Consider the following 15463-nt stretch of genomic DNA (forward strand, 5'->3'; position numbering starts at 1 on the left):
GCATTAACCCTATTTGATTTTGTATTTATAACCCTGTATTCATATGACCAGAAGTCTTGTTCCTCCTGCCACCGAACTAATTTTAACCTATCCATTTCCCTTTTTAAATTTTCTAACCTACCTGCCTGATTAAGGGATCTGACATTCCACACTACAATCCGTAGAAGACCAGTAGTGTAACACTGAAGTTAGTTATTCTGCAAGTGCTTTAACATTTCCTGAATAGTATTAACACAGTCAACAGATGTTCAAAGTTTCTTCCAACATCTAAGCTGTCACTCTTGCATTCTTTGACACAACTTGGTGACAGCCGAGAAATAACTGTTGGTCCCAGTTACTGTCAGCTCACTACAGTATTTATCATACTTTACTGCCTTTCCTTTACTGTCTGCCTGCCATCACAAAAAGAACATCTAATGTTTAAAAAAATGTTGTTACAGTATTTTGCTCAAAGATGAGAACCTGCTCTCAAAATGTATAATACGACTTGTGATCTTATCACGAATTTTATGTAATTAAGGTAAATTTTAATATTCTGAAGCCATGACCTGCCTACAGCTAACTTCAAAATTTTTCAGAAACCTATCTACATCTGCATCTATGGTTACTATGCAATACACACTTAAGTACCTGGTAGAGGGTTCATCGAACCATTTTCATACTACTTCTCAACCATCCCACTCTCGAATGGCGTGTGTGAAAAAGGAACACCTAAATCTTTCCATTCGAGCTCTGATTATTTTATTACGATGATCTTTCTCCCTAGGTAGGTGGGTGTCAACAAAATATTTTCCCATTCGGAAGAGAAAGTTGGTGATTGAAATTTCATAAATAGGTCTTGGTAAAAGAAAACAGCCTTTGTTTCAGTGACTGCCACCCCAACTCACGTATCATATCAGGGACAATCTCACCCATACTGTGCGATAACACGAGATGAGCTGTCCTCATTTGCACTTTTTCGATGTCCTCCTTCATTCCTACCTGGTAAGGATCCCACACCGTGCAGCAATATTCCAGCAGAGGACGGACAACTGTAATGTAGGCTGTCTCTTTAGCAGGTTTGTTGCATCTTCTAAGTGTTCTGCCAACAAAGCACACTCTGTTTCGCCTTCCTCACAATATTATCTAAGCGGTCTTTCAAATTTAAGTTGCTCGTAATTGTAATTCCTAGGTATTTAGTCAAATTGACAACCCTTAGATTTGTGCGATTTATCGCATACCCTAAATTTATCAGATTTCTTTTTAATACCCATGTGGATGACCTTGCACTTTTCTTTGTTTAGTGCCAATTGCCACTTTTCACACCATACAAAAATTCTCTCTAGATCATTTTGTAATTGGAATTGTACTAGATGGTAAATTACAGCGTCATCTGCAAACAATCTAAGGGGGCTGCTCAGATTATCACCTAGATCATTTATGTAAATCAGTAACAGCGGAGGGCCTATGACACTACCTTGTGGAACACCAGATATCACTTCTGTTCTACCCGATGATTTACTCTGTACCACTACGAACTGTGACCTGTCAGAGAGGAAATCATGAATCCACTCACACAACTGAGACAATACTCCATGTGCATGCAATTTGATTAATAGTCGCTTGTGAGGAACGGTATCAAAAGCCTTCTGGAAATCTACGAATATGAAATCAATCTGAGATCCCTTGTCGACAGCACTCATTAATTGATGGGAATAAAGAGCTGGCTGTGTTGCACAAGAACGATATTTTCTGAATCCGTGTTGGTTATGTATCAGTAAGTCATTTTCTTCAAGGTGATTCATAATGTTCGAGTACAGTATATGCTCCAAAATCCTACTGCAAATTGAGGTCAGTGATATGGGTTTGTAATTCAATGGGTTACTCCATTTCCTTTTTTGAATATTGGTGTGACCTGTGCAACTTTTCAGTCTTCAGGAACAGACTTTTTGTCAAGTGAGTGGTTGTACATGATTGCTAAGAAAGGCACTATTGTGTCTGCATGCTCTGAAAGGAACCTGACTGGTATACCATCTGGACCAGAAGACTTGCTTTAAGTGATCTGAGTTGTTTTCCAACACCTAAGATATCTACTTTTATGTCACTCATGCTAACAGCTCTTCTGGTTTCAAATTCTGAAATATTTACTTCGTCTTTTTTTGTGAAGGAATTACGGAAAACTGTATTTAGTAACTCCGCTTTAGTGGCACCATCATCGGTAACATTTCCATCGCCACCCCGCAGTGACTGTATTGACTGCTTTTTGCCACTTGTGTACTTTACATACGAACAGAATCTCTTTGGGTTTTTTACCATATTTTGAGACAATGTTTCATTGTGGAGAAAAAAGCACCTCGCATTGACGTCCGCACTAAATTTCAAGCTTCTGTGAAACTTACCCAGGCTCGGGGATTTTGTGTTCTTGTGAATTTGGCACTCTTTTTTCACTGCTTCTGCAACAGTGTTCTGATGCGTTTTGTGTACCATGGTGGATCAGTCTCATCTCTTATTAACTTATACGGTATGAATCTATCTATTGTTGTCGATACTGTATCTTTGAATCTGAGCCATATCTGGTCTTACATAATTAGCTTGGAAGGAATGGAGACACACACTTAGGAAGGCATCACGCAAATTTTTATCTGCTGTTTTAAATAGATATATTTTGCGTTTATTTTTAGTGGTTTTGGTTGATATGGTTTTGAGCCTCGCTACAGTGACCTTGTGTGTGTTTTTGCAACCATCTACAGTCTGTGTGGGCTCATGAACTAATTGTTCAAAGTAATTCTCAGAGAAAGCATTTAGTACAATTTCAAAAGATGTTTTCAGTCTACCACTGGTTCTGAACATGCACTTTCGCCAGCAAATCGAGGGTAGATGAAGAGTCCAATTATAACTGTGTGATGTGGGGTACTTATTTGTAATGAGATTCATGTTTTCTTTGAACTGTTCAGCTATTCTATCATGTGAGTCGGAGGGTCAGTAGGAGGAGCCAACTATTATTTTGGTACAGCTGTTGAGTATAGCCTCTACCCATAGTAATTTGCAGGAACTATATTTCAACTTCACTATGAGATTCTCTTTCAAATTCTGAAGGTGGCAGGGTAAAATACAGGGAGCGAAAGGCTATTTACAATTTGTACAGAAACCAGATGGCAGTTATAAGAGTCGAGGGGCATGAAAGGGAAGCAGTGGTTGGGAAGGGAGTGAGACAGGGTTGTAGCCTCTCCCCGATATTATTCAATCTGTATATTGAGCAAGCAATGAAGAAAACACAAGAAAAATTCGGAGTAGGTATTAAGATCCATGGAGAAGAAATAAAAACTTTGAGATTCGCCAATGACATTGTAATTCTGTCAGAGACAGCAGAGGACTTGGAAGAGCAGTTGAACGGAATGGACAGTGTCTTGAAAGGAGGATATAAGATGAACATCAATAAATGCAAAATGAGAATAATGGAATGCAGTCGAATTAAGTCGGGTGATGCTGAGGGAATTAGATTAGGAAATGAGACACAATGTAGTAAAGGAGTTTTGCTATTTGGGGAGCAAAATAACTGATGATGGTTGAAGTAGAGAAGATATAAAATGTACACTGGCAATGGCAAGGAAAGCATTACTGAAGAAGAGAAATTTGTTAACATCGAGTATAGATTTAAGTGTCAGGAAGTCGTTTCTGAAAGTATTTGTATGGAGTGTAGCCATGTATGGAAGTGAAACGTGGACAATAAATAGTTTAGACAAGAAGAGAATAGATACTTTCGAAATGTGGTGCTACAGAAGAATGCTGAAGATTAGATGGGTATATCACATAACTAATGGGGAGGTATTGAATAGGATTGGGGAGAAGAGGAGATTGTGGCACAGCCTGACAAGAAGAAGGGACCGGTTGGTAGGACATGTTCTGAGACATCCGAGGGATCACCAATTTAGTATTGGAGGGAAGCATGGAGGGAGACCAAGAGATGACTACACTAAGCAGATTCAGAAAGATGTAGGTTGCAGTAAGTACTGGGAGATGAAGAAGCTTGCACAGGATAGAGTAGCATGGAGAGCTGCATCAAACCAGTCTCAGGACTGAAGACCGCAGTAACATGAGATAAACTACTACTAACAGACACAAACACACCACCACCTACTTTGCGCCTCTGTAAAAATTTCAGCAGAATTTATCTCCGGCTTTTGCCAGCTTTCTGTTCCTATAACGATTTCAGCTACAGTGCTTTCTATCAGCACTTTAAGCTCTGGTACTTTTCCAACAGAGATACGACAATTTACAACTACAATACCGACTGTTGCTTGTTCAATTCTCGTCGTTTCTTTGCCCTGTACCCTTTGACAATGGAGCTCTTTTTTATCTTTCCCGAGACTGTCTAACCTAAAAAAACCACCCAGTCCACAACACACAGCCCCTGCTGTGCGTGTAGCTGCCTCCTGTGTGTAGCGGACACCTGACCTATTTAGCGAAACCCCACCACCCTATGGCGCAAGTCGAGGAATCTGCAGCCTAAACGGTCGCTGAACCGTCTGAGCCTCTGATTCAGACCCTCCACTTGGCTCTGTACCAAAGGTCCGCAATCGGTCCTGTCGAAGATGCTGCAGATGGTGAGCTCTGCCTTCATCTCACTAGCAAGACTGGCAGTCTTCACCAACTCAGATAGCCAGCGAGACCAGAGAGAGTATCTTCCAATCCATAGTGACACACTTCATTAGTGCCAACATCTGCCGATGTCTGATTTAGTTCCAACTATCCATACACTTGATGAATCAGTTTTAATATCTTTGTAGCAAAATTTACTTATCAGTTTACATCAGCCATTCATCAACAAGAATAGCTAGATTTGTGCCTCTCAACATAGCTGTTTGAAAGATTTCAATCGATGTATTTCAACAGCAGTCAGTCAAATGGTGTCAATGCAATCACATTTGTGTATCCATTGTCACTGCAACTATTAAATCAGTTCCACTAATTTTAAGTAATTAACAACTAACCTGAAATCTCTCCACTCTCTTTAACAACCAGGACAAGTCAAATACCCCCTGCTACACTGATGCCTACAATCCAATTGCAGATTTACATAGTCCCTTTTTTTAAACACATACTTATCTATACACAATTCAGTGAGACATAGATAATGTATTCAAACTAGTGGAATGGTATTGTGTCTCAATTTCCGTTTATTATATGGATACACTAATGTGCAAGTGATCTACTGTGCAGTCATCCACCCGTCCCACTTTGTGGGTGGAGAGAACCTCTTATGGTCTCTTGCTACTGAACAAAAGCCAACTTATATTCACTGAAGGGAATAGATTGTTGTTTATGTAAAACATGTACATTCTTATTTTCACATGTATTCTGATGACATCTTCCACACACTGTGGAAGTCTACCAGGAGTGAGGAGTGTGTGTGTGTGTGTGTGTGTGTGTGTGTGTGTGTGTGTGTGTGTGTGAGAGAGAGAGAGAGAGAGAGAGAGAGAGAGAGAGAGAGAGAGAGAGAGAAACTGACATATATAAAGGAGTACCACTCTTATTTTGATGAAAGACAGTTGATTACTATCTTGTGACATATAATAAACACTAATCAAAGGGGAAAAAAGAAAAAAGAGAAAAAGGAAGAAAAATAAACGATGTTACTTTGTTCATCTTTTATACACTGCCATACCATTCATGTGACTGTAGTAAAAATTTGTCAACTTATTGCTTGCACTTGCATGAAGGTTAAACACACAGTGCAATTGACTTAAAATAGATGATATGGGTGTCGTACCAGCAAATGGATTTGAAAGAACATAGGAGTAATGAGGTGTTTGAATGTGACAGAAACAAACAGATCAGCAGTTTTTGCGTCTTACTCATTTCGATGCTGATAAATGTGAGTTACACTGAATTGAAATTTTCTAGTGCGAACAGTACTTTTTCTATTTGTTCAGTGAATCAACGAACGATATTTTGGTAATACAAGTGTACATTGTATTGCTTTGTCAAAACAATATCCCTCCAAAATATTAGTCACTTAGTAGATTCTACCAGCACAGCACATAGAATTAAGCGAATATGAGCTTCTCAGGATTTGACAAGCGAGCAATGAAGTACATCGTTTACAAACTGCATATTCACAAGCATCAGTATTTCAAGATCAACACGCAGCAAGAACAGAAAGAGAACATTTACGTGTTACCTGGTCATGTGCATCACAATAACAAGACCAACATGTAGCAAGGATTGAAGTGTTGACCATTAAGAATTGCTTATTCTCGTACATTACAATCAGAAGATCGACATGCTGTAACAATCTAAAGGGAACATTTACGTACTAACCCAATCACACGCATCAGACTCAGGAGACCAATCTGCAGCAAGAATCTAAAGAAAGTTAACGAGCCTCCTGATAGTGCGCAATAGTCAGAAGACCAACATGCAACAAGAACTGAAAGAGAACATTCACGAGTTGCTCGGTCTCAATGAACAGTACATGTCGATTCAAATCTTGCTGCATTTAAATTTGATATTAACTACGATTAGTTTGCATCCTAGTGCAAATATCGACAAAATGGATATGGTATGTGGGAATTGCAGTCCACGTAAGTCCAACAATGAAGCACTAGGAATGTGCAGCACAAATGGCAAAGTTTCACTGCCGACATTGCATCTGCTACCTCATCCATTGTTGACATACGTTTCAGGTGACTCATCTGATTCCAAACATTTTTTGCAGAACATTTGCAAATATGATTCAGTGTTTCAAATGACACCTTTTGGAACCAACAAAGGTTTTCAAGATCAGTTCATGTTTACTTTCAAAATTCATGGATAACTATATCACTAAGATGGTTCATTTCTACCCATTTCCGACACTCAACATAAATTTCAACAAGTCTACTTTATGGGTGACTATGATGCACAAGTTGATCGAAGGTGCAGTTCACTTCCTGGCACCAAACACCACATTATATTTTATTTGCAAACATTTGTCTACCCACACGTCCGCTGACAAAATTATTCGAAACTTCAATTGACAGCTTACCACCACACAATTACACAGTTCAAATACAGGCTGACAAAACATCACTCTGACAGCATGCCAGATGCCACAACGCACCTACCATCAATGAAGTTACAATTGCCCTAGTTGGTGAAGAATGTGACACATGGAATACACTTCTTCATCAATGGAATAATACAATACAAAATGCCACTGAAACACATCGATCATATAACGTGCTGCTTTAACTAATCCAATTACAGGTAAATATTGATATCTATTTCATTTTATCAAGTGAAAAAAGTAATTTTCTTTTTAACTTTCAAACATTAGTAAGTATAATTTGCATTTTTATTCTCTTTCTTTTTCTTTGTTCTTACAGGTGAACAATTCAATAAAAAAGTATCTGGCGTTGCTTAGTATTCATACCGCATAATGATACCTCACAATGGAACATATGAGATTTATGCGAAAATTGAATCCTAACAGTTGTTATTCATTTGCTTAAATCAAAACTGTTGCATTCAGAAGAATATATTCATTTATGAGATGCAACTGTGAACCGTGGAAATGTTCCCGACATTGGCAAAATGGTCATACTTCCAGCAACATTCAATGCCAGCCCACAGCATATGCATCAATACGAACAAGACGCCATGCCATACGTGCATTTATATGGCCGCCCCAACTTTATCCATCACCTTTACACCCCATCTAGCACAGGACCAGATAAAAGAGCTTTTATTACCTGGTCAGCATCCATCCAATCGATATGTTTTGACAGCAAGAATATTCAAGCAAAAACTCACTAAATTGATGTGAAACTCATCACTGGATGTATGGAACTGAATGACAAGAGAGGATTCTCACACGCTCATGTTCTCATATGGCTCAAAACAAAAATACATGCAGCTCAAATTGATGACATCATCTGTGCAGAAATTCCTAACCTTAAGAAGACTCTCTCCTGTCTGATATTGGGACAAAAAACATGGTGAAAAGTATCCCATATACTTAATTCATGATATACGCACTGGTGATGAAGGATATCCACAATAAAAACCGGAAGATGGGTCAGACAACAACAATCATAACGAGAAATGTTGGTACTGAAACTGACAATGGATGGATTTGCCATATTTCCGTTGTTATCGAAAACATTTAAAGCTGATATCAATGTCAAATATTGTCATTCTGTCAAATCTATCAAATATGACAGAAAAGGCAGTAGTCAGTATTGATAGACCTGATGCGCACAATAATGAAGAGGAGTCAGTATCAAAGAGGTCAGTATTAGCAGCAATGAGGCTGTTTAGCATGTTTTGAGTTTCTGAATCCACAGTCACTATCCCAATGTCGTTCATCTCAGTGAGTCACTATCCCAATGTCGTTCATCTCAGTGTTCATCTTGAAAATGGGCAAAGAGTATTTCATGGCAGACACTGCACAAAACTATGTTGCTGAACACACACACACACACACACACACACACACACACACACACACACACACACACACACACAATTTTTACACCATTCTTTGCACGGCATGAAAATGTGTTTGCCAATACATTATTGAATCAGAAGTTCCGAAGTACTATATATGGAATACTACATCTAAGGAATTCCAATGACATAGGCAAGGCATGTGTTTCAAAGGCTTTCAAAATTCGTATTCGTATGATTCTTTGGACTGTATTTACACAGTATATCAAATAATGCCGAGTGTTACTATTTGAGAATGCCTTTGGTTAATGTCAAAGATCCTACTTCATTTGCAAATTTGAGAACGGTTGATGGCGTAAAGTGCCAGATGTCCAGAGAAGCTTGCCAAAATCATCATCTACTCAAATATGAGCAATACTTGGAAACTACAATGACTTGCCAACTGTTATCTGTGACAAATTCAAACATTATTTACCATCATTTTGAAACGATGTTCACCATCTAACCCTACAGTTTTGTGGGAAAAATTCAGAGGGGACACGGGTGAAGACATTTTACGCTGTGTTCATACTGTCAGCAACGACAGGTCCATAGATTTTTCAGAGAGTATTTTTGATCACACTCTGATAAAAATCAAGGACATATGCTGAATGACTAACAACAAAGAACTCTTCCATCTTGGCATGACTGTGCCAGAATGTTCTGCACTTTACCTTAATGATTGCAATTTGGCGAGAGAACAGCAGTACAATGCTAATGATTTGAGTGCATTTGTTGAAGCAAATGTACAGCTTTTGACTGCGGAACAGAAATTGGCCTACAACACAATTACAAATGTAGAGTCAAATGGCAGAGATAGTCTGTTCTTCCTTGATGCACCTGGACGCCCTGGAAAAATATTCATCAGTTTGATATTAGCTCAACTTCAATCTCAAAATGGAATTTCTTCAGCTAGCTTTATCACGTATTGCAGTTACATTATTAGATGGTGGACGAACAGCGCATTCGACGCTCAAATTGCCATTTGATATGCATTTCTCGGAAGCTTCAAAATGTAGCATTTCAAAAGGATCTGGCTTGGCTTAAGTTATGTCGCTTTGTAAGGTCATTGTCCGAGACAAATGCACTATGGCTCATAAGAAATCGCTTGACAGACTTGATCGAACTCTAAGATTTACGATCAAATGGACAACGGTTTGGTGGTGCTCACATTTTATTATCTGGCAACCCCAGACAAACAATTCCAGTGATACCTACATCAAAACCAGCTAATCAGTTCAATACTTGCTTCAAAGCATCACATCTATGGAGACACATGTGAAAACTCACATTGAAGATCAACATATGCGTACATTTGCAGTGCAGTGTGTCTGCAGCCACATTTTCAAAACAACTATTGAATACTATTGAAGGATAAGTACCAGCTGATGCTAATACAAACTGACTCATTTCCATTGAACTTCCACGTCATTGTGCCATTCATAGGACACCTCATTTAGACAGTTTTTCAACGAATTGTTGACAATTATAAAAATCATGAATGGCTTTCCAAAGTGTTATTTTGGCAACCAAAAGCACTGACATCAATGCACTCAACAATACAATCAGAGAACAAATTGCATGTGATTCTGTCACCTACAAATTGATTTGCAACATCATAAATGCAGACAAGTTTGTTAATTATTCGCTCAAGCTTTTTAGTTTTTTAATTTATTGGAATTTTCTGGTGTGCAAGTGCACAAATTGTCACTCAGAATCAGCGTGCAAATTATTCTCTTGCAGAGCATTAATCCAATCTGAATATGCAATGGAACAAGACTCGCTGTGAAGAAACTGATGCCAAATGACATGGCGGTAACTATTCTTAATGAAAAGTCAAAAGACGGAGATGCGCATGTTCCATGCACTCCCAACATTCTCGCCGATATGCCATTCGATTGAAAAAGACTGCAGTTCCTCGTTTGACTTGCATTCTCAATGACCATTAACAAGGCACAAGGTCAATCATTTCAAGTGTGCAGATTGAATCTAGAAAATCCACGTGTTTCACGTGGTGAGTTGTGTGTTGCATGTTCACAAGTCGAACAGTCAAGAAATTTGTTTGTTTTTGCTGAAGACATAAAAACAATAAATACTGTGTACCCTAATGCACTTCGCTATTAAAGTTAACAAAATAAAATGGATACAATTTATACTTATCCTTTACATATATCATTCAGTGTCAATAAATGTATTCATTATTGACACTAAAATAAATATCATTCTTTCTATCTAAATGACAAACAATATTCCCACATGTATTTCTTCAGTGGCAGCAACATGTCAGGTACCAGCTAGTGGACAATACAATTTAAACTGGTTTGACTATGTTTTATTTAAATGTAGTAGGAATATTAAATAACGGTATTAGTTTTTATGTAAAGGAGATTTGAAGGAAAACAAGCCCAAGGTTGGATTTGGCTTCTTGATCTGATTGTTAGATCTGCAATATTTGATACAAATTTCAGTATTAAAGACTGAAAACCTACCTGTAGACCCTTAAAAATATTGTTGGCTGATTTTAAACACTGCAGAACGATTTGCACAGTAGGATCTGGTTGTGATGGTAAAACTGCTGTAAGCTCTGTTACAAGACTGCTGACTAGATACATTTCATCCAGAAACCAGTCACCATCCCGTGATGTCAAGTCAACCAAGCAGTCTCCAGCACCTGAAAGGATTACAGATTATACAGACTGCAATATCACTCTTATTAACTAGGAGCAATGTCTGAGAAGACTGTGCATACTTCGGCACAGAAAACATTTAAGCCAGTCTACAATATTAGTCATTTAACATCCTGATTATCTGAGGCAACTGATTACTATTTTATTTCATTTTAACAAAATTACTAGCAGCGGGGCACGGGAAATGGAAGCTGTAGTTCATTCCCAAGAGCCTTATGGCAGACCTGAGACAAGTTAGTGGAGAAAAGAGTCAGGTTCATGGTGAGTCATTAATTCAATAACCTGCTGAGCACATTCAGTGTTTTGTGTGACAGAGTTGGAGACTAAACTAAAAATTTCACTTTGATGACTCCATGGTCATTTAATATTTTTATAGATACTATTAAATTTAAATGTTTTAGGTTATTTCATAATCAAGACCAACACTGTAATACAATAATCTATTGCACTGTTTGGCAGTTGTACTGCACTTAAGAATCATATGACTACAATATCATTAGAACACAATAGGAATCTATCGACTAACATGTCTAGTTGAAAGTGAAATCTTTTAATGGCAAAATAGGGTTGTTTTCAGATTCAGAGATACAGACCAGATGCTTTCAAAGAACAATGATAATTCCAACAATAACTCTACCAAGACATGAATGTAACGGAAAGTGAAAAGGAAATGGCTTCAACACCCTCCAAGGACAATACAGCACTGCGAAAGGTGTAACCATGTGATTTAGTTAAGGTTACTGTTACTTTTAGTTTACTGCTAAGAGTAGTATGAACACGTCGTTAATAAAATATGATATGACAAATATATGTCTGTGTTTTGAGGATGACTTTCCACACAGCAATCTCTAAGCAGTAAAACTTATACATGCATTGGAGGATACCTTCTCATTTCAAGTCAGCAGAAACTGAAATGTAAAACATACAATTCACAGACTAAATACCACACACAAATGTTTCTGTTTGTTTACTCACTAAGTTGGATGTTCAAGCTACTGTTACACAGTGGCACCCAACCATAAACTATAAAAATCACCATTATTTGCTCTTAGAACAGCTAATGCAATGCACATTTACTTCCCATTCTTTCTAGTAAAAGTACGTGCTGCACGAAATGACTATTATTATAAAATAAGTTCAAAAACAATTCCCACATTACATGTATTCATATTGTGTCAAATCACAGCTGTACAGTAGGTAACTGTGAACTGATGGTGTTTTAATTAGGTCTGTGCAGGTTTTTTAATTACTCTGGTAACTATCAATAAATCTATAATCTCCTCAGTTTTCAAACTTACTGGCAGCAGCTGCTTCCATCATAAGGTATCTTTTGTTTAGTGCACAAAGAGCAGTTATGCACACACATTCCAATGCCGGTGCAGCACCAGGCTCTGTGTGAAGGAAAGTACTGACAGATGTGCAGGCATCTATGTATTGCGCTTCCAATTGGGGCTCAGGCAGACCTTCCGTCGTTGAGACACGTTCAAAAGATTCCTGTAGCCTACTGTTCGCTTCGCTCAGAGCGGCTTGTAGCTGGAATGCTTGTGACATTGCGTGTGAACTGCTGGCAGCAACCACATCAGCAGAGAATGTAGCTCTGAACTGCTCGGCAACTTCATTGCACCTGTTGTGGCAGATAATTGAGTAAATTATCGCAGTGTAGCGATGAACATTTTGATGCAGTTAACATGAATTGCTTTAACATCTATATGGCAAAATTTTAATTGTGTATAAAGATCAAAACATTCCATCCTCAGTAACACGCTATTTTCTCAAATGCAAAAAAAGTAATAACCAAACACTGTCACAACATCTTTATGCGCTGAACCGCTGCTTTAATTGCACATATTTCTACGACTGTAAGTATATTGTAAAATTAATTTTTTTAAGTTCTTTGAAAATACACAAGTCTGCAACTCACTTAATATGCAAAAGTAATAATGGTATCTCATAACTAATTCTACGAGACACAATGCATTTTACCATCTTCCAAATCAATCTCCCCCCTCCCCATTTGATTGGCCTGCTGACTGTCCCACACTTCAATATACTTTTGTCCAGACAAACACCATTCTCGCAGATGAATTTTCACTTGTGAGAACTAGGCAACATAATACAGAGAAAACTGAAATGACAGTGGTTACTCGGCAACCCAGCCGCCACCCCTCGCTCTTTTCACCAAGTCAGTCAGACCACAAACCTAACAGGCCAGGATCCGAGGTTATTTTCTTATTATAAATGCAATAGCTTCATCATCATTATATACCCATTACGAAGCATACACTACTTTAACATTAATTTGCCATCAAATTTTGTTATGAGCAACAATGCTATTTTTTTTCGTTCCTATATACCACGAGACATGATGTGTTACCCAGTTTTTGCGAAGGGATGATGTGCATACACCAGGTAAAGCCCTTTCGCTATACTGTGTCTGACAATGATACGAAGTTCAGATACAGAAAGGCTTAAACATTTTGCATCAAGCCCTAGGTTACCAAATCATATCAATATGGTAGAAAACAGCCAAGTCCCCTCCATCTGCTAGAAACAATTCCTTTCATTTCCAGTCCACTATAAATCCCTGAGGAAACTATACCACAGAACTGCTCAGGATTCTCCTGTTTTCCCCTCTGGTATGTGTCTTCAGCATTTATCACTTAAGGCAAAAGTGAAATCAGAAAGCCTGGCTCATGGCTGGTGTGCACAGACAAGATTAAACAAGTATAAATACTATGAATTATACATTCGGGAGACTCACATTTTAAAATGTGTCCTATTAACTCTTCACACATGATCAGAGATATACCTAAAATGGACTAAAAATGCAAACTGGTTGTGGTTTCTTCACAGCTGCCATAAAAGTTTGCCACTTTTCTTAACTGCTTTATTGCATCTCTTCCTATAGTGATGGTACAACTTTAAAATTTTTTACCTAAAAATTTGCTGGCTGTTACAAATAACAATTCTCTTCTGTGTTTACTCACTTAATCTGCAACACCTTTCTGATAAAAAGCTATATTTGTGTTGTTATTAACTACTTGAAACTTCTGAGTGCTGTGCTTCCATTTTATGCACAATATTTCGACAACTGATCTACTCATTATTTTGAGACTCGCTGGAGTGCGGGCAGCAAATACACACAGGAGTGCAACTCACAGCTATGAAGTATGTGACTGGCTGTTGAAATTCTGTGCATAAAATGCAAACAACAACAACAACAACAACAACTTGGTCAAACACCTGGAGGCACAGCACTTTAATCAATCATGCAAAGAACTCCTGAGAGATCATGCCAAAACTTCTTTCACATTGCATTATAGAGAAAGGATGTATGCATGCACTTAAAAACTTAAAGTGACTAAAAATTACTGGTATTTTTCTAGAGCTATCATTAGGACTTATTTTTAAATGTTCCTTGACTGGCAGTATTTTGAAAGGCAATTAAGACTGAGATGTCAATGACACTCACCTGTCCAAGGTCAGATCTTGGAGTAGGGCAGTTAGCCATCTACGATAGCAGGCTGAACGATGGCTACTGAGGTACGAGACTGGGTAAAGACTTGTCACAGTTCCATAGTGGCTCAACAAGTCCAAGCAACTGCGCATCATTGCTGTCTGTTGCTTAGCTAGACTTCCTAATTCACTTTCAGATTGTTCACACTATTTGAAGGCAACAAAAGAAAAACAACAGTTTTTAGTGAGGAAAAGACAAATAAATAGTGGTATTTGTCCTAAGGTAAAAATATACAGACAACAGCAACTTTTTGTTGTTGTGCCAGAGACGCTTTTCTGTATTTACCCAATTATACGATGACCACAAATATAATACAATGCCCTTCTCTTGAAGGGGCTCATTGAGAAATTTTTATTTGTAACACACGCTAAGTATTCAACATTACAAAAAGCTCTGCCCTGAACAAAATTCTCATGCACATACCAGTATTTACTTTGAATTCTGTGATACATGCAACTGGAAAATTCCTCTTTATTTCAAGTGTCTTCATTCAGATAATTATTGACTGTAATTGGGAGGCCTTCATTGTGTTTCTCCCACACATACTGAACAACCTGCTTCTGCAGTTCATGAAACGTTCCCCGTTTCAGTTCCCTGAAAATATGGCCTGTGCAACTGGCAGTTTAATTTATTTTGCATCTGATGCCACCTCACAATATTCACTTCTGTCACACCAATTTTTCTGTCTGAGGCACAACTGTTTGTGCCCTCTGTTTAACTAACTTGAAACCAGCATCATACTGTATGTGTGAGCCAGTTTTGAACTGCGAACTCTTAAATCCATATTTTTCAATCGAGTCACAGCTTTGAT

General features: G+C 38.1%; 1 protein-coding gene across 1 annotated transcript in view; it reads right to left on the reverse strand.

Annotated features, from left to right (window-relative positions):
- Positions 1 to 15463, reverse strand: part of LOC126353895 (serine/threonine-protein kinase SMG1-like) — a 364235-nt gene that overhangs the window by 41174 nt on the left and 307598 nt on the right. The window contains exons 41-43 of the mRNA XM_050003118.1: positions 14608 to 14798; positions 12434 to 12759; positions 10938 to 11119 (exon numbers count right to left, since the gene is read on the reverse strand). Of these exons, the coding sequence (XP_049859075.1) occupies positions 10938 to 11119; positions 12434 to 12759; positions 14608 to 14798 (699 nt within the window). The remainder of the gene's footprint in view (positions 1 to 10937; positions 11120 to 12433; positions 12760 to 14607; positions 14799 to 15463) is intronic.

Source organism: Schistocerca gregaria, chromosome 3 (assembly GCF_023897955.1).
Source record: "Schistocerca gregaria isolate iqSchGreg1 chromosome 3, iqSchGreg1.2, whole genome shotgun sequence".
NCBI classification, from domain to species: Eukaryota; Metazoa; Arthropoda; class Insecta; order Orthoptera; family Acrididae; genus Schistocerca; species Schistocerca gregaria.